The sequence below is a fragment of the Ranitomeya imitator genome, chromosome 10 (genome assembly GCF_032444005.1).
Source record: "Ranitomeya imitator isolate aRanImi1 chromosome 10, aRanImi1.pri, whole genome shotgun sequence".
In the NCBI taxonomy this organism is placed as follows: domain Eukaryota; kingdom Metazoa; phylum Chordata; class Amphibia; order Anura; family Dendrobatidae; genus Ranitomeya; species Ranitomeya imitator.
In genome coordinates this window covers 150297533-150317852 of record NC_091291.1, presented here as the reverse complement: position 1 = coordinate 150317852, position 20320 = coordinate 150297533, and the positions used below count along the sequence as shown (strand labels likewise).

The following is a 20320-nucleotide window of genomic DNA, read 5'->3' as shown; positions in this document are numbered from 1 at the left end:
GCATACAGGTCATACACACACACCCACTTCCCCCGCATACAGGTCATACACACACACCCACTTCCCCCGCATACAGGTCATACACACACACCCACTTCCCCCGCATACAGGTCATACACACCCACTTCCCCCGCATACAGGTCATACACACACACCCACTTCCCCCGCATATAGGTGATGCACACACACACTTCCCCTTCATACAGGTCATACACACACACACACACACTTCCCCCGCATACAGGTCATACACACACACCCACTTCCCCCGCATATAGGTGATGCGCACACACACACACACACACTTCCCCCGCATACAGGTCATACACACACACACACTTCCCCCGCATACAGATCATACACACACACACCCACTTCCCGCATACAGGTCATACACACACACACACACACACACACACTTCCCCCGCATACAGGTCATACACACACACACACACACACTTCCCCCGCATACAGGTCATACATATACACCCACTTCCCCCGCATACAGGTCATACACACACACCCACTTCCCCCGCATACAGGTCATACACACACACCCACTTCCCCCGCATACAGGTCATACACACACCCACTTCCCCTCATACAGGTCATACACACACACCCACTTCCCCCGCATACAGGTCATACACACACACACACACACCCACTTCCCCCGCATACAGGTCATACACACACCCACTTCCCCCGCATACAGGTCATACACACCCACTTCCCCCGCATACAGGTCATACACACACCCACTTCCCCCGCATACAGGTCATACACACACACACCCACTTCCCCCGCATACAGGTCATACACACACACCCACTTCCCCCGCATACAGGTCATACACACACACCCACTTCCCCCGCATACAGGTCATACATACACCCACTTCCCCTCATACAGGTCATACATACACACCCACTTCCCCCGCATACAGGTCATACACACACACACACTTCCCCCGCATACAGGTCATACACACACCCACTTCCCCCGCATACAGGTCATACACACACACTCACTTCCCCCTCATACAGGTCATACACACACACCCACTTCCCCCGCATACAGGTCATACACACACACACCCACTTCCCCCGCATACAGGTCATACACACACACCCACTTCCCCCGCATACAGGTCATACACACACCCACTTCCCCCTCATACAGGTCATACACACACACCCACTTCCCCCGCATACAGGTCATACACACACCCACTTCCCCTCATACAGGTCATACATACACACCCACTTCCCCCGCATACAGGTCATACACACACACACTTCCCCCGCATACAGGTCATACACACACACACTTCCCCCGCATACAGGTCATACACACACCCACTTCCCCCGCATACAGGTCATACACACACACTCACTTCCCCCTCATAAAGGTCATACACACACACACACCCACTTCCCCCGCATACAGGTCATACACACACACACCCACTTCCCCCGCATACAGGTCATACACACACACACACACCTACTTCCCCCGCATACAGGTCATACACACACACCCACTTCCCCCGCATACAGGTCACACACACACACACCCACTTCCCCTCATACAGGTCATACACACACCCACTTCCCCCGCATACAGGTCACACACACACACACTTCCCCCGCATACAGGTCATACACACACACACCCACTTCCCCCGCATACAGGTCATACACACACACCCACTTCCCCCGCATACAGGTCATACACACACACACCCACTTCCCCCGCATACAGGTCATACACACACACCCACTTCCCCCGCATACAGGTCATACACACACACACCCACTTCCCCCGCATACAGGTCATACACACACACACCCACTTCCCCCGCATACAGGTCATACACACACACCCACTTCCCCCGCATACAGGTCATACACACACACACACTTCCCCCGCATACAGGTCATACACACACCCACTTCCCCTCATACAGGTCATACACACACACCCACTTCCCCCGCATACAGGTCATACACACACACCCACTTCCCCCGCATACAGGTCATACACACACACACACACACACACCCACTTCCCCCGCATACAGGTCATACACACACCCACTTCCCCTCATACAGGTCATACACACACCCACTTCCCCTCATACAGGTCATACACACACACCCACTTCCCCCGCATACAGGTCATACACACACACACCCACTTCCCCCGCATACAGGTCATACACACACCCACTTCCCCCGCATACAGGTCATACACACACCCACTTCCCCCGCATACAGGTCATACACACACACCCACTTCCCCCTCATACAGGTCATACACACACACCCACTTCCCCCGCATACAGGTCATACACACACCCACTTCCCCTCATACAGGTCATACATACACACACACTTCCCCCGCATACAGGTCACACACACACCCACTTCCCCCGCATACAGGTCATACACACACACACCCACTTCCCCCGCATACAGGTCATACACACACACACCCACTTCCCCCGCATACAGGTCATACACACACACACACACACTTCCCCCGCATACAGGTCATACACACACACCCACTTCCCCCGCATACAGGTCATACACACACCCACTTCCCCCGCATACAGGTCATACACACACACTCACTTCCCCCTCATACAGGTCATACACACACACCCACTTCCCCCGCATACAGGTCATACACACACCCACTTCCCCTCATACAGGTCATACACACACACCCACTTCCCCCGCATACAGGTCATACACACACACACACACACACACACTTCCCCCGCATACAGGTCATACACACACACACCCACTTCCCCCGCAAACAGGTCATACACACACACACCCACTTCCCCCGCATACAGGTCATACACACACCCACTTCCCCCGCATACAGGTCATACACACACACCCACTTCCCCCGCATACAGGTCATACACACACACCCACTTCCCCCGCATACAGGTCATACACACACACCCACTTCCCCCGCATACAGGTCATACACACACACCCACTTCCCCCGCATACAGGTCATACACACACTCCCACTTCCCCCGCATACAGGTCATACACACACACCCACTTCCCCCGCATACAGGTCATACACACACACACCCACTTCCCCCGCATACAGGTCATACACACACACCCACTTCCCCCGCATACAGGTCATACACACACCCACTTCCCCCGCATACAGGTCATACACACACCCACTTCCCCTCATACAGGTCATACACACACACACCCCCACTTCCCCCGCATACAGGTCATACACACACACACACACCCCCACTTCCCCCGCATACAGGTCATACACACACCCACTTCCCCCGCATACAGGTCATACACACACCCTCTTCCCCCGCATACAGGTCATACACACACACCCACTTCCCCCGCATACAGGTCATACACACACACCCACTTCCCCCGCATACAGGTCATACATACACACACACACTTCCCCCGCATACAGGTCACACACACACCCACTTCCCCCGCATACAGGTCACACACACACCCACTTCCCCCGCATACAGGTCATACACACACACACACCCACTTCCCCCGCATACAGGTCATACATACACACACACTTCCCCCGCATACAGGTCACACACACACCCACTTCCCCCGCATACAGGTCATACACACACACACACACACACCCACTTCCCCCGCATACAGGTCATACACACACACCCACTTCCACCGCATACAGGTCATACACACACACCCACTTCCACCGCATACAGGTCATACACACACACCCACTTCCACCGCATACAGGTCATACACACACACACCCACTTCCCCCGCATACAGGTCATACACACACACCCACTTCCCCCGCATACAGGTCATACACACACACCCACTTCCCCCGCATACAGGTCATACACACACCCACTTCCCCCGCATACAGGTCATACACACACACCCACTTCCCCCGCATACAGGTCATACACACACACCCACTTCCCCCGCATACAGGTCATACACACACACCCACTTCCCCCGCATACAGGTCATACACACACACCCACTTCCCCCGCTTACAGGTCATACACACACACCCACTTCCCCTCATACAGGTCATACACACACACCCACTTCCCCTCATACAGGTCATACATACACACACCCACTTCCCCCGCATACAGGTCACACTCACACACCCACACCCACTTCCCCCGCATAAAGGTCACACACACACCCACTTCCCCTCATACAGGTCATACACACACACCCACTTCCCCCGCATACAGGTCATACACACACACACACACACACACACACACACACACACACACACACACACACGTCACACCTCCCTTCCCTATAGCCTCATACAGTTTGCCCTCCTTAGACAGCTCCCATTCCACCACCATGCTGTACACACACACACACACACACACACACACTTCCCCCGCATACAGGTCACACACACACCCACTTCCCCTCATACAGGTCATACACACACACCCACTTCCCCCGCATACAGGTCATACACACACACACACACACACACACACACGTCACACCTCCCTTCCCTATAGCCTCATACAGTTTGCCCTCCTTAGACAGCTCCCATTCCACCACCATGCTGTACACACACACACACGCACACACACACACACACCCACTTCCCCCGCATACACACACACACACACACACACACACTTCCCCCTCATACAGGTCATACACACACACACACACACACACACCCACTTCCCCCGCATACACACACACTTCCCCCTCATACAGGTCACACACACACCCACTTCCCCTCATACAGGTCACACACACACACACACACGTCACACCTCCCTTCCCTATAGCCTCATACAGTTTGCCCTCCTTAGACAGCTCCCATTCCACCACCATGCTGTACACACACACACACACACACACACTTCCCCCGCATACAGGTCACACACACACCCACTTCCCCTCATACAGGTCATACACACACACCCACTTCCCCCGCATACAGGTCATACACACACACACACACACACACACGTCACACCTCCCTTCCCTATAGCCTCATACAGTTTGCCCTCCTTAGACAGCTCCCATTCCACCACCATGCTGTACACACACACGCACGCACGCACGCACACACACACACACACACACACACACACACACACACACACACACACACACACACCCACTTCCCCCGCATACACACACACACACACACTTCCCCCTCATACAGGTCATACACACACACACACACACCCACTTCCCCCGCATACACACACACTTCCCCTCATACAGGTCACACACACACACACACACACCTCCCTTCCCTATAGCCTCATACAGTTTGCCCTCCTTATACAGCTCCCATTCCACCACCATGCTGTACACACGACACACACCCCTCTTGCAGGTCACACCGCTTCATATACATGCAGAGTGGCACAGGTGCCCATGTGACGGCACCTAGCGCTGCCCTGCTGCTGTCATGGGGCTGCCATCTGGATCTGTCAGCATTTGTCACTCGGGGTCACCCTGCCCCCCGCTCTGCTGTATGTATGTCAGAAATATCCACTGATGTCTTTCCCTAGAGCTAATGATGTCACCATCAGCCAATCCCATTGCTGCGAGATGGCGCTCGCTGCAGACGCAGTGCGATGTGCAGGTTTTCTCCTTCCCGTTAACTCTTTCATGGTTTGCCACTGTGCCACTGGCTGTTAACTCCTTACCTCCATAGAGCAGGCTTGCCCTTCCAATTGAATCTCCCCCTATACTTCGTGTTTGACCTGTTATTGAGAAAACATCCATCCAAAAGCAGTCATCCTCTGCTAAGGGAGGGAGAGTGATGTAGCCATGGCTGTAGATGTGTAATACCTGCGCCCCGTGCCTATGACACAACAAAGCTGGTGGTGGGATAACCGCACTCCACCCCCGTGTCTGTGACACAACAAAGCTGGTGGTGGGATAACCACACTCCACCCCCGTGTCTGTGACACAACAAAGCTGGTGGTGGGATAACCGCACTCCACCGCCGTGTCTGTGACACAACAAAGCTGGTGGTGGGATAACCGCACTCCACCGCCGTGTCTGTGACACAACAAAGCTGGTGGTGGGATAACCGCACTCCACCCCCGTGTCTGTGACACAACAAAGCTGGTGGTGGGATAACCGCACTCCACCGCCGTGTCTGTGACACAACAAAGCTGGTGGTGGGATAACCGCACTCCACCGCCGTGTCTGTGACACAACAAAGCTGGTGGTGGGATAGCCGCACTCCACCGCCGTGTCTGTGACACAACAAAGCTGGTGGTGGGATAACCGCACTCCACCGCCGTGTCTGTGACACAACAAAGCTGGTGGTGGGATAGCCGCACTCCACCCCCGTGTCTGTGACACAACAAAGCTGGTGGTGGGATAACCGCACTCCACCGCCGTGTCTGTGACACAACAAAGCTGGTGGTGGGATAGCCGCACTCCACCGCCGTGTCTGTGACACAACAAAGCTGGTGGTGGGATAACCGCACTCCACCGCCGTGTCTGTGACACAACAAAGCTGGTGGTGGGATAACCGCACTCCACCCCCGTGTCTGTGACACAACAAAGCTGGTGGTGGGATAACCGCACTCCACCGCCGTGTCTGTGACACAACAAAGCTGGTGGTGGGATAGCCGCACTCCACCGCCGTGTCTGTGACACAACAAAGCTGGTGGTGGGATAACCGCACTCCACCGCCGTGTCTGTGACACAACAAAGCTGGTGGTGGGATAACCACACTCCACCGCCGTGTCTGTGACACAACAAAGCTGGTGGTGGGATAACCGCACTCCACCGCCGTGTCTGTGACACAACAAAGCTGGTGGTGGGATAACCGCACTCCACCGCCGTATCTGTGACACAAGGCCCTTGATGGGATAAAGGCACTCTTATCACCCTGCCTGTGACACAACATGGTTGGTGGTGGGATAAGAGCACTCTACCCCACCTGCCTGTGAGATGGTGAGGCTGGTGGTGGGATAAAAGCACTATATCCCTGTCTGTGACACACGGCTGGTGGTGGGATAAGAGCAATCTACCCCCGTGCCTGTGAGAGAACGAGGCTGGTGGTTGGATAAGAGCGCTCTAACCCCGTGCCTGTGAGTAGAGCGAGGCTGGTGGTTGGATAAGAGCGCTGTACCCCCATTCCTGTGATACGAGGCTGGTGGTTGGATAAGAGCGCTGTACCCCCATTCCTGTGATACGAGGCTGGTGGTTGGATAAGAGCGCTGTACCCCCATTCCTGTGATACGAGGCTGGTGGTTGGATAAGAGCGCTGTACCCCCATTCCTGTGATACGAGGCTGGTGGTGGGATAACGACACTCTACCCTCCTGCCTTTGAGAGAACAAAGCTGTTGGTGGAATAAGAGCGCTCTACCACCGTGCCTGTGAGAAAAAGCGGCTGGTGGTGGGATAAGGGCACTTTACCTCCTGTACCAGTGAGAGGACGAGGCTGGTGGTGGCATAACGGCACTCTACCCTCCTGCCTGTGATACCAGACTGGTGGTGGGATATGGGTGCTCTAACCCCGTGCCTGAGATGGTGAGATTGGTGATTTGATAAAAGTACTTTAACTCTGTGCCTGTGAGTAGAACGAGGCTGGTGGTGAGAGAGTGCTGTACCTCCTGTACCTGTGAGAGGACGAGGTTGGTGGTGGGAGAGTGCTCTACCTCCTGTACCTGTGAGAGGACGAGGTTGGTGATGGGATAAGAGCGGTTTACCCCCTGTACCTGTGAGAGGACGAGGCTGGTGGTGGGAGAGTGCTGTACCTCCTGTGCCTGTGAGAGGACGAGGCTGATGATGGGATAAAAGTGCTTTACCTCCTGTACCTGTGAGAGGATGAGGTTGGTGGTGGGAGAGTGCTGTACCTCCTGTGCCTGTGAGAGGACGAGGTTGGTGGTGGGAGAGTGCTCTACCTCCTGTGCCTGTGAGAGGACGAGGCTGGTGGTGGGAGAGTGCTCTACCTCCTGTGCCTGTGAGAGGACGAGGCTGGTGGTGGGAGAGTGCTCTACCTCCTGTGCCTGTGAGAGGACGAGGCTGGTGGTGGGAGAGTGCTTTACCTCCTGTGCCTGTGAGAGGATGAGGTTGGTGATGGGAGAGTGCTGTACCTCCTGTGCCTGTGAGAGGACGAGGTTGGTGATGGGATAAGAGCGCTTTACCTCCTGTGCCTGTGAGAGGACGAGGTTGGTGATGGGATAAGAGTGCTGTACCTCCTGTGCCTGTGAGAGGACGAGGTTGGTGGTGGGATAAGAGCGCTTTACCTCCTGTGCCTGTGAGAGGACGAGGTTGGTGGTGGGAGAGTGCTCTACCTCCTGTGCCTGTGAGAGGACGAGGTTGGTGATGGGATAAGAATGCTTTACCTCCTGTGCCTGTGAGAGGATGAGGTTGGTGATGGGATAAGAATGCTTTACCTCCTGTACCTGTGAGAGGACGAGGTTGGTGGTGGGAGAGTGCTCTACCTCCTGTGCCTGTGAGAGGACGAGGTTGGTGATGGGATAAGAGCGGTTTACCCCCTGTACCTGTGAGAGGACGAGGCTGGTGGTGGGAGAGTGCTGTACCTCCTGTGCCTGTGAGAGGACGAGGCTGATGATGGGATAAAAGTGCTTTACCTCCTGTGCCTGTGAGAGGACGAGGTTGGTGCTGGGATAAGAGCGCTTTACCTCCTGTGCCTGTGAGAGGACGAGGCTGGTGGTGGGAGAGTGCTCTACCTCCTGTACCTGTGAGAGGACGAGGTTGGTGGTGGGAGAGTGCTCTACCTCCTGTACCTGTGAGAGGACGAGGTTGGTGGTGGGAGAGTGCTCTACCTCCTGTACCTGTGAGAGGACCAGGCTGGTGGTGGGAGAGTGCTTTACCTCCTGTGCCTGTGAGAGGACGAGGTTGGTAATGGGAGAGTGCTCTACCTGCTATTCCTGTGAGAGGATGAGGCTGGTGGTGGGAGAGTGCTCTACCTCCTGTACCTGTGAGAGGAAGAGGCTGGTGGGGGGAGAGTGCTCTACCTCCTGTGCCTGTGAGAGGACGAGGTTGGTGATGGGATAAGAGCGGTTTACCCCCTGTACCTGTGAGAGGACGAGGCTGGTGGTGGGAGAGTGCTGTACCTCCTGTGCCTGTGAGAGGACGAGGCTGATGATGGAATAAAAGTGCTTTACCTCCTGTACCTGTGAGAGGACGAGGTTGGTGGTGGGAGAGTGCTGTACCTCCTGTGCCTGTGAGAGGACGAGGCTGGTGGTGGGAGAGTGCTCTACCTCCTGTGCCTGTGAGAGGACGAGGCTGGTGGTGGGAGAGTGCTTTACCTCCTGTGCCTGTGAGAGGATGAGGTTGGTGATGGGAGAGTGCTGTACCTCCTGTGCCTGTGAGAGGACGAGGTTGGTGGTGGGATAAGAGCGCTTTACCTCCTGTGCCTGTGAGAGGACGAGGCTGGTGGTGGGAGAGTGCTTTACCTCCTGTACCTGTGAGAGGACGAGGTTGGTGGTGGGAGAGTGCTGTACCTCCTGTGCCTGTGAGAGGATGAGGTTGGTGATGGGATAAGAGCGCTTTACCTCCTGTACCTGTGAGAGGACGAGGCTGGTGGTGGGAGAGTGCTGTACTTCCTGTGCCTGTGAGAGGATGAGGTTGGTGGTGGGATAAGAGTGCTGTACCTCCTGTGCCTGTGAGAGGACGAGGTTGGTGGTGGGAGAGTGCTTTACCTCCTGTGCCTGTGAGAGGACGAGGTTGGTGATGGGATAAGAGCGCTTTACCTCCTGTGCCTGTGAGAAGACGAGGTTGGTGATGGGAGAGTGCTCTACCTCCTGTGCCTGTGAGAGGACGAGGCTGGTGGTAGGAGAGTGCTGCACCTCCTGTGCCTGTGAGAGGATGAGGTTGGTGGTGGGATAAGAGTGCTGTACCTCCTGTGCCTGTGAGAGGACGAGGTTGGTGATGGGATAAGAGTGCTGTACCTCCTGTGCCTGTGAGAGGACGAGGCTGATGATGGGATAAGAGTGCTCTACCTCCTGTGCCTGTGAGAGGACGAGGTTGGTGATGGGATAATAGTGCTGTACCTCCTGTGCCTGTGAGAGGACGAGGTTGGTGGTGGGACAGTGCTTTACCTCCTGTGCCTGTGAGAGGACGAGGCTGGTGGTGGGAGAGTGCTGTACTTCCTGTGCCTGTGAGAGCATGAGGTTGGTGGTGGGATAAGAGTGCTCTACCTCCTGTGCCTGTGAGAGGACGAGGTTGGTGATGGGAGAGTGCTGTACCTCCTGTGCCTGTGAGAGGACGAGGTTGGTGCTGGGATAAGAGTGCTCTACCTCCTGTACCTGTGAGAGGACGAGGCTGGTGGTGGGAGAGTGCTGCACCTCCTGTGCCTGTGAGAGGATGAGGTTGGTGGTGGGATAAGAGTGCTGTACCTCCTGTGCCTGTGAGAGGACGAGGTTGGTGATGGGATAAGAGTGCTGTACCTCCTGTGCCTGTGAGAGGACGAGGCTGATGATGGGATAAGAGTGCTCTACCTCCTGTGCCTGTGAGAGGACGAGGTTGGTGATGGGATAAGAGTGCTGTACCTCCTGTGCCTGTGAGAGGACGAGGCTGATGATGGGATAAGAGTGCTCTACCTCCTGTGCCTGTGAGAGGACGAGGTTGGTGATGGGATAAGAGTGCTGTACCTCCTGTGCCTGTGAGAGGACGAGGCTGGTGGTGGGAGAGTGCTGTACCTCCTGTGCCTGTGAGAGGATGAGGTTGGTGGTGGGAGAGTGCTCTACCTCCTGTACCTGTGAGAGGACGAGGCTGGTGGTGGGAGAGTGCTGTACCTCCTGTGCCTGTGAGAGGACGAGGCTGGTGGTGGGAGAGTGCTCTACCTCCTATGCCTGTGAGAGGATGAGGTTGGTGGTGGGAGAGTGCTGTACCTCCTGTACCTGTGAGAGGACGAGGCTGGTGGTGGGAGAGTGCTCTACCTCCTGTGCCTGTGAGAGGATGAGGTTGGTGGTGGGATAAGAGTGCTGTACCTCCTGTGCCTGTGAGAGGACGAGGTTGGTGATGGGAGAGTGCTCTACCTCCTGTGCCTGTGAGAGGACGAGGTTGGTGATGGGAGAGTGCTCTACCTCCTGTGCCTGTGAGAGGACGAGGCTGGTGGTGGGAGAGTGCTGCACCTCCTGTGCCTGTGAGAGGATGAGGTTGGTGGTGGGATAAGAGTGCTGTACCTCCTGTGCCTGTGAGAGGACGAGGCTGATGATGGGATAAGAGTGCTGTACCTCCTGTGCCTGTGAGAGGACGAGGTTGGTGATGGGATAAGAGTGCTGTACCTCCTGTGCCTGTGAGAGGACGAGGCTGATGATGGGATAAGAGTGCTTTACCTCCTGTGCCTGTGAGAGGACGAGGTTGGTGATGGGATAATAGTGCTGTACCTCCTGTGCCTGTGAGAGGACGAGGTTGGTGGTGGGAGAGTGCTTTACCTCCTGTGCCTGTGAGAGGACGAGGTTGGTGATGGGATAAGAGCGCTTTACCTCCTGTGCCTGTGAGAAGACGAGGTTGGTGATGGGAGAGTGCTCTACCTCCTGTGCCTGTGAGAGGACGAGGCTGGTGGTAGGAGAGTGCTGCACCTCCTGTGCCTGTGAGAGGATGAGGTTGGTGATGGGATAAGAGTGCTGTACCTCCTGTGCCTGTGAGAGGACGAGGCTGATGATGGGATAAGAGTGCTCTACCTCCTGTGCCTGTGAGAGGACGAGGTTGGTGATGGGATAATAGTGCTGTACCTCCTGTGCCTGTGAGAGGACGAGGTTGGTGGTGGGACAGTGCTTTACCTCCTGTGCCTGTGAGAGGACGAGGCTGGTGGTGGGAGAGTGCTGTACTTCCTGTGCCTGTGAGAGGATGAGGTTGGTGGTGGGATAAGAGTGCTCTACCTCCTGTGCCTGTGAGAGGACGAGGTTGGTGATGGGAGAGTGCTGTACCTCCTGTGCCTGTGAGAGGACGAGGTTGGTGGTGGGAGAGTGCTCTACCTCCTGTACCTGTGAGAGGACGAGGCTGGTGGTGGGAGAGTGCTGCACCTCCTGTGCCTGTGAGAGGATGAGGTTGGTGGTGGGATAAGAGTGCTGTACCTCCTGTGCCTGTGAGAGGACGAGGCTGATGATGGGATAAGAGTGCTGTACCTCCTGTGCCTGTGAGAGGACGAGGTTGGTGATGGGATAAGAGTGCTGTACCTCCTGTGCCTGTGAGAGGACGAGGCTGATGATGGGATAAGAGTGCTGTACCTCCTGTGCCTGTGAGAGGACGAGGCTGGTGGTGGGAGAGTGCTGTACCTCCTGTGCCTGTGAGAGGATGAGGTTGGTGGTGGGAGAGTGCTCTACCTCCTGTACCTGTGAGAGGACGAGGCTGGTGGTGGGAGAGTGCTGTACCTCCTGTGCCTGTGAGAGGACGAGGCTGGTGGTGGGAGAGTGCTCTACCTCCTATGCCTGTGAGAGGATGAGGTTGGTGGTGGGAGAGTGCTGTACCTCCTGTACCTGTGAGAGGACGAGGCTGGTGGTGGGAGAGTGCTCTACCTCCTGTGCCTGTGAGAGGATGAGGTTGGTGGTGGGAGAGTGCTGTACCTCCTGTGCCTGTGAGAGGACGAGGTTGGTGGTGGGAGAGTGCTCTACCTCCTGTACCTGTGAGAGGACGAGGCTGGTGGTGGGAGAGTGCTCTACCTCCTGTGCCTGTGAGAGGACGAGGTTGGTGGTGGGAGAGTGCTGTACCTCCTGTGCCTGTGAGAGGACGAGGCTGGTGGTGGGAGAGTACTGTACCTCCTGTGCCTGTGAGAGGATGAGGCTGGTGGTGGGAGAGTGCTGTACCTCCTGTACCTGTGAGAGGACGAGGTTGGTGGTGGGAGAGTGCTCTACCTCCTGTACCTGTGAGAGGACGAGGCTGGTGGTGGGAGAGTGCTCTACCTCCTGTGCATGTGAGGACGAGGTTGGTGGTGGGAGAGTGCTGTACCTCCTGTGCCTGTGAGAGGACGAGGCTGGTGGTGGGAGAGTGCTGTACCTCCTGTGCCTGTGAGAGGACGAGGTTGGTGGTGGGAGAGTGCTGTACCTCCTGTGCCTGTGAGAGGATGAGGTTGGTGGTGGGAGAGTGCTCTACCTCCTGTGCCTGTGAGAGGACGAGGCTGGTGGTGGGAGAGTGCTCTACCTCCTGTGCCTGTGAGAGGATGAGGTTGGTGGTGGGAGAGTGCTCTACCTCCTGTGCCTGTGAGAGGATGAGGTTGGTGGTGGGAGAGTGCTCTACCTCCTGTGCCTGTGAGAGGACGAGGTTGGTGGTGGGAGAGTGCTGTACCTCCTGTGCCTGTGAGAGGACGAGGCTGGTGGTGGGAGAGTGCTGTACCTCCTGTGCCTGTGAGAGGACGAGGTTGGTGATGGGAGAGTGCTCTACCTCCTGTGCCTGTGAGAGGACGAGGTTGGTGGTGGGAGAGTGCTGTACCTCCTGTGCCTGTGAGAGGATGAGGTTGGTGGTGGGAGAGTGCTGTACCTCCTGTGCCTGTGAGAGGATGAGGTTGGTGGTGGGAGAGTGCTGTACCTCCTGTGCCTGTGAGAGGATGAGGTTGGTGGTGGGAGAGTGCTGTACCTCCTGTGCCTGTGAGAGGACGAGGCTGGTGGTGGGAGAGTGCTCTACCTACTGTGCCTGTGAGAGGATGAGGTTGGTGGTGGGAGAGTGCTCTACCTCCTGTGCCTGTGAGAGGATGAGGTTGGTGATGGGATTAGCTCGCTCTAACCCTGTGTCTGTGAGAGGATGAGGCTGGTGGTTGGTAAGAGCACTCTGCTTATAGTTAATGTCTATGGGGGGTTGTCTTCTTTGTTACTCTTACTCATGGTCTTCTGGTCATGGCGGTGGGTGAAGATTGTTGGTGTTAATGTGTTGCAGGTGGTTCACGGGAAGAGCCGCAGTTTGTGACGGCACGTGCTGGCGACAGCGTGATCCTGGGGTGCAGCGTCATCCACCCCCTTACTGCCCAGCCTCCTCCTTATGTGGTTGAATGGTTCAAGTTTGGAGTGCCCATTCCCATCTTCATCAAGTTTGGTTTCTACCCCCCCCATGTAGACCCAGAATACGTAGGTGAGTGAAGCTTCAGTATCTGAGATGCTGCTGGTGACTAGGTCTGACCATCGGAGTATATTCTTCTCTTGTGCTCCCACTGGCAGGTCGTGCCAACCTCCATGACAAGGCATCGCTGCGCATCGATCAGACTCGCTCGCAGGATCAGGGCTGGTACGAGTGTAAAGTTCTGATGTTGGAGCAGCAATACGATACATTTCACAATGGCAGCTGGGTCCATCTGACGGTAAACGGTGAGAGATACTGAACCTGATGTATGCCTCTGCTTGTCTCATTGTGAAGTGCCGGGCATGCTCTGCTGTGCCCCTCACCGGGGTCTCTAGAGCTGTGGCTAGGAATAGGAGGTGCTGTCTGCTTGTTTGTATCCCTCCTGTCCTGCTGCTGTCTGCATCCCCCCCCCCCCCCCCCGTCCTGCTTCTCTGCTGCTGTCTGCACCCCCCAGTCCTGCTTCTCTGCTGCTGTCTGCACCCCCCAGTCCTGCTTCTCTTCTGCTGTCTGCACCCCCCAGTCCTGCTTCTCTTCTGCTGTCTGCACCCCCCCAGTCCTGCTTCTCTGCTGCTGTCTGCATCCCCCCCAGTCCTGCTTCTCTGCTGCTGTCTGCACCCCCCAGTCCTGCTTCTCTTCTGCTGTCTGCACCCCCCAGTCCTGCTTCTCTGCTGCTGTCTGCACCCCCCAGTCCTGCTTCTCTGCTGCTGTCTGCACCCCCCAGTCCTGCTTCTCTGCTGCTGTCTGCACCCCCCAGTCCTGCTTCTCTTCTGCTGTCGGCACCCCCCCCTGTCCTGCTTCTCTGCTGCTGTCTGCACCCCCCCCAGTCCTGCTTCTCTTCTGCTGTCTGCACCCCCCAGTCCTGCTTCTCTTCTGCTGTCTGCACCCCCCAGTCCTGCTTCTCTTCTGCTGTCTGCGTCCCCCCGGTCCTGATGCTGTCTGCACCGTCCCCCCGGTCCTGATGCTGTCTGCACCGTCCCCCCCATCCTGATGCTGTCTGCACCGTCCCCCCGGTCCTGATGCTGTCTGCACCGTCCCCCCGGTCCTGATGCTGTCTGCACCGTCCCCCCGGTCCTGATGCTGTCTGCACCGTCCCCCCGGTCCTGATGCTGTCTGCACCGTCCCCCCGGTCCTGATGCTGTCTGCACCGTCCCCCCAGTCCTGATGCTGTCTGCACCGTCCCCCCAGTCCTGATGCTGTCTGCACCGTCCCCCCCAGTCCTGATGCTGTCTGCACCGTCCCCCCAGTCCTGCTTGTCTCCGGCTGTCTGTGATGTGAGTGCTCCCATTCATCTTTCCTGGAACCAGTCTCTCCCTCTCTGTGCTGAGGTCACAGCTTATTTATTAATTATTTATTAAAATGAAACCTGGGCAAACATCTGTCATTCCAAATCTGCAGCAGTGACGCCGCCCCTCCTGCCTTTTTAGGCTGCTGCCATGACCTTGCAAGTGATGAACTGTGACCCCCTCAATTTCTTCCTTCTATCTCCTCAGCCCCTCCCACCTTCACTGAAACTCCTCCCCAATACCTAGAGGCCAAAGAGGGGAGCAGCGTCACCCTGACCTGTGCGGCCTTCGGGAATCCAAAACCTACCGTCACGTGGCTGAGAGAGGGGGACTTTCTTGGGGGAACCACCAAATACCAGGTGATGCTGCCATGTACGAGGGTCAGAGTCTTGGTGCTGTGCAGAGCGGACACTGTGTGCAGACTTACCGAGCATCTCCATGAAAACCCGACATTTCCATCTCACTTGTTCGTTCCGTCTATTACAGCGAGAATTGGAACCAAACCACGACGTTCAAAACCCATTGCTAATATTTCCAGTAATATGGCCGCCCTTCTCCTCAGTGTAATATAGTAATATATATATATATATATATATATATATATATATATATATATATATATATATAGTAATATGGCCGTCCTTCTCCTCCGTGTGATATAGTAATATATATAGTAATATGGCCGCCCTTCTCCTTAGTGTGATATAGTAATATGGCCTCCCTCTTCCTCAGTGTGATATAGTGTTTATATATATATATATATATATATAATGTATACGTATATATATATATATATATATAGTAATATGGCCGCCCTTCTCCTCAGTGTGATATAGTAATATATATAGTAATATGGCCGCCCTTCTCCTCAGTGTGATATAGTAATATATATAGTAATATGGCCGCTCTTCTCCTCCGTGTGATATAGTAATATATATAGTAATATGGCCGCCCTTCTCCTCAGTGTGATATAGTAATATATATAGTAATATGGCCGCTCTTCTCCTCCGTGTGATATAGTAATATATATAGTAATATGGCCGCCCTTCTCCTCAGTGTGATATAGTAATATATATATATAGTAATATGGCCGCTCTTCTCCTCCGTGTGATATAGTAATATATATAGTAATATGGCCGCCCTTCTCTTCAGTGTGATATAGTAATATATATATATAGTAATATGGCCGCCCTTCTCCTCAGTGTGATATAGTAATATATATAGTAATATGGCCGCCCTTCTCTTCAGTGTGATATAGTAATATATATATAGTAATATGGCCGCCCTTCTCCTTAGTGTGATATAGTAATATATATAGTAATATGGCCGCTCTTCTCCTCCGTGTGATATAGTAATATATATAGTAATATGGCCGCCCTTCTCTTCAGTGTGATATAGTAATATATATATAGTAATATGGCCGCCCTTCTCCTCAGTGTGATATAGTAATATATATATAGTAATATGGCCGCCCTTCTCTTCAGTGTGATATAGTAATATATATATAGTAATATGGCCGCTCTTCTCCTCAGTGTGATATAGTAATATATATAGTAATATGGCCGCCCTTCTCCTCAGTGTGATATAGTAATATATATAGTAATATGGCCGCCCTTCTCCTCTGTGTGATATAGTAATACAGGTCCTTCTCAAAAAATTAGCATATAGTGTTAAATTTCATTATTTACCATAATGTAATGATTACAATTAAACTTTCATATATTATAGATTCATTATCCACCAACTGAAATTTGTCACGTCTTTTATTGTTTTAATACTGATGATTTTGGCATACAACTCCTGATAACCCAAAAAACCTGTCTCAATAAATTAGCATATCAAGAAAAGGTTCTCTAAACGACCTATTACCCTAATCTTCTGAATCAACTAATTAACTCTAAACACATGCAAAAGATACCTGAGGCTTTTATAAACTCCCTGCCTGGTTCATTACTCAAAACCCCCATCATGGGTAAGACTAGCGACCTGACAGATGTCAAGAAGGCCATCATTGACACCCTCAAGCAAGAGGGTAAGACCCAGAAAGAAATTTCTCAACAAATAGGCTGTTCCCAGAGTGCTGTATCAAGGCACCTCAATGGTAAGTCTGTTGGAAGGAAACAATGTGGCAGAAAACGCTGTACAACGAGAAGAGGAGACCGGACCCTGAGGAAGATTGTGGAGAAGGACCGATTCCAGACCTTGGGGAACCTGAGGAAGCAGTGGACTGAGTCTGGTGTGGAAACATCCAGAGCCACCGTGCACAGGCGTGTGCAGGAAATGGGCTACAGGTGCCGAAATGGGCTACAGAGAAGCAGCACTGGACTGTTGCTAAGTGGTCCCAAGTACTTTTTTCTGATGAAAGCAAATTTTGCATGTCATTCGGAAATCAAGGTGCCAGAGTCTGGAGGAAGACTGGGGAGAAGGAAATGCCAAAATGCCTGAAGTCCAGTGTCAAGTACCCACAGTCAGTGATGGTGTGGGGTGCCATGTCAGCTGCTGGTGTTGGTACACTGTGTTTCATCAAGGGCAGGGTCAATGCAGCTAGCTATCAGGAGATTTTGGAGCACTTCATGCTTCCATCGGCTGAAATGCTTTATGGAGATGAAGATTTCATTTTTCAGCACGACCTGGCACCTGCTCACAGTGCCAAAACCACTGGTAAATGGTTTACTGACCATGGTATTACTGTGCTCAATTGGCCTGCCAACTCTCCTGACCTGAACCCCATAGAGAATCTGTGGAATATTGTGAAGAGAAAGTTGAGAGACGCAAGACCCAACACTCTGGATGAGCTTAAGGCCGCTATTGAAGCATCCTGGGCCTCCATAACATCTCAGCAGTGTCACAGGCTGATTGCCTCCATGCAACGCCGCATTGAAGCAGTCATTTCTGCCAAAGGATTCCCGACCAAGTATTGAGTGCATAACTGAACACTATTATTTGATGGTTTTTTTGTTTGTTATTAAAAAACACTTTTATTTGATTGGATGGGTGAAATATGCTAATTTATTGAGACAGGTTTTTTGGGTTATCAGGAGTTGTATGCCAAAATCATCAGTATTAAAACAATAAAAGACGTGACAAATTTCAGTTGGTGGATAATGAATCTATAATATATGAAAGTTTAATTGTAATCATTACATTATGGTAAATAATGAAATTTAACACTATATGCTAATTTTTTGAGAAGGACCTGTATATATAGTAATATGGCTCCCCTTCTCCTCAGTGTGATATAGTAATATATATAGTAATATGGCTCCCCTTCTCCTCGGTGTGATATAGTAATATATATAGTAATATGGCTCCCCTTCTCCTCAGTGTGATATAGTAATATATATAGTAATATGGCCGCCCTTCTCCTCAGTGTGATATAGTAATATATATATATAGTAATATGGCTGCCCTTCTCCTCAGTGTGATATAGTAATATATATACAGTGGGGCAAAAAAGTATTTAGTCAGTCAACAATAGTGCAAGTTCCACCACTTAAAAAGATGAGAGGCGTCTGTAATTTACATCATAGGTAGACCTCAACTATGGGAGACAAACTGAGAAAAAAAAATCCAGAAAATCACATTGTCTGTTTTTTTAACATTTTATTTGCATATTATGGTGGAAAATAAGTATTTGGTCAGAAACAAAATTTCATCTCAATACTTTGTAATATATCCTTTGTTGGCAATGACAGAGGTCAAACGTTTTCTGTAAGTCTTCACAAGGTTGCCACACACTGTTGTTGGTATCTTGGCCCATTCCTCCATGCAGATCTCCTCTAGAGCAGTGATGTTTTTGGCTTTTCGCTTGGCAACACGGACTTTCAACTCCCTCCAAAGGTTTTCTATAGGGTTGAGATCTGGAGACTGGCTAGGCCACTCCAGGACCTTGAAATGCTTCTTACGAAGCCACTCCTTCGTTGCCCTGGTGGTGTGCTTTGGATCATTGTCATGTTGAAAGACCCAGCCACGTTTCATCTTCAATGCCCTTGCTGATGGAAGGAGGTTTGCACTCAAAATCTCACGATACATGGCCCCATTCATTCTTTCATGTACCCGGATCAGTCGTCCTGGCCCCTTTGCAGAGAAACAGCCCCAAAGCATGATGTTTCCACCACCATGCTTTACAGTAGGTATGGTGTTTGATGGATGCAACTCAGTACTCTTTTTCCTCCAAACATGACAAGTTGTGTTTCTACCAAACAGTTCCAGTTTGGTTTCATCAGACCATAGGACATTCTCCCAAAACTCCTCTGGATCATCCAAATGCTCTCTAGCAAACTTCAGACGGGCCCGGACATGTACTGGCTTAAGCAGTGGGACACGTCTGGCACTGCAGGATCTGAGTCCATGGTGGCGTAGTGTGTTACTTATGGTAGGCCTTGTTACATTGGTCCCAGCTCTCTGCAGTTCATTCACTAGGTCCCCCCGCGTGGTTCTGGGATTTTTGCTCACCGTTCTTGTGATCATTCTGACCCCACGGGGTGGGATTTTGCGTGGAGCCCCAGATCGAGGGAGATTATCAGTGGTCTTGTATGTCTTCCATTTTCTAATTATTGCTCCCACTGTTGATTTCTTCACTCCAAGCTGGTTGGCTATTGCAGATTCAGTCTTCCCAGCCTGGTGCAGGGCTACAATTTTGTTTCTGGTGTCCTTTGACAGCTCTTTGGTCTTCACCATAGTGGAGTTTGGAGTCAGACTGTTTGAGGGTGTGCACATGTGTCTTTTTATACTGATAACAAGTTTAAACAGGTGCCATTACTACAGGTAATGAGTGGAGGAAAGAGGAGACTCTTAAAGAAGAAGTTACAGGTCTGTGAGAGCCAGAAATCTTGATTGTTTGTTTCTGACCAAATACTTATTTTCCACCATAATATGCAAAAAAAATGATAAAAAAACAGACAATGTGATTTTCTGGATTTTTTTTTCTCAGTTTGTCTCCCATAGTTGAGGTCTACCTATGATGTAAA

General features: G+C 52.6%; 1 protein-coding gene across 4 annotated transcripts in view; it reads left to right on the top strand.

The window, feature by feature from the left end:
- Positions 1 to 20320, top strand: part of IGSF9B (immunoglobulin superfamily member 9B) — a 195517-nt gene that overhangs the window by 64161 nt on the left and 111036 nt on the right. For all 4 annotated transcript variants that reach the window (XR_011315543.1, XM_069742378.1, XM_069742377.1 and 1 more), the window contains exons 2-4: positions 13888 to 14079; positions 14166 to 14312; positions 15558 to 15709. Coding sequence is in view for 3 of the 4 variants with exons in the window: in XM_069742378.1 (XP_069598479.1) it covers positions 13888 to 14079; positions 14166 to 14312; positions 15558 to 15709 (491 nt within the window). In the remaining variant the exon portion in view is untranslated. The remainder of the gene's footprint in view (positions 1 to 13887; positions 14080 to 14165; positions 14313 to 15557; positions 15710 to 20320) is intronic.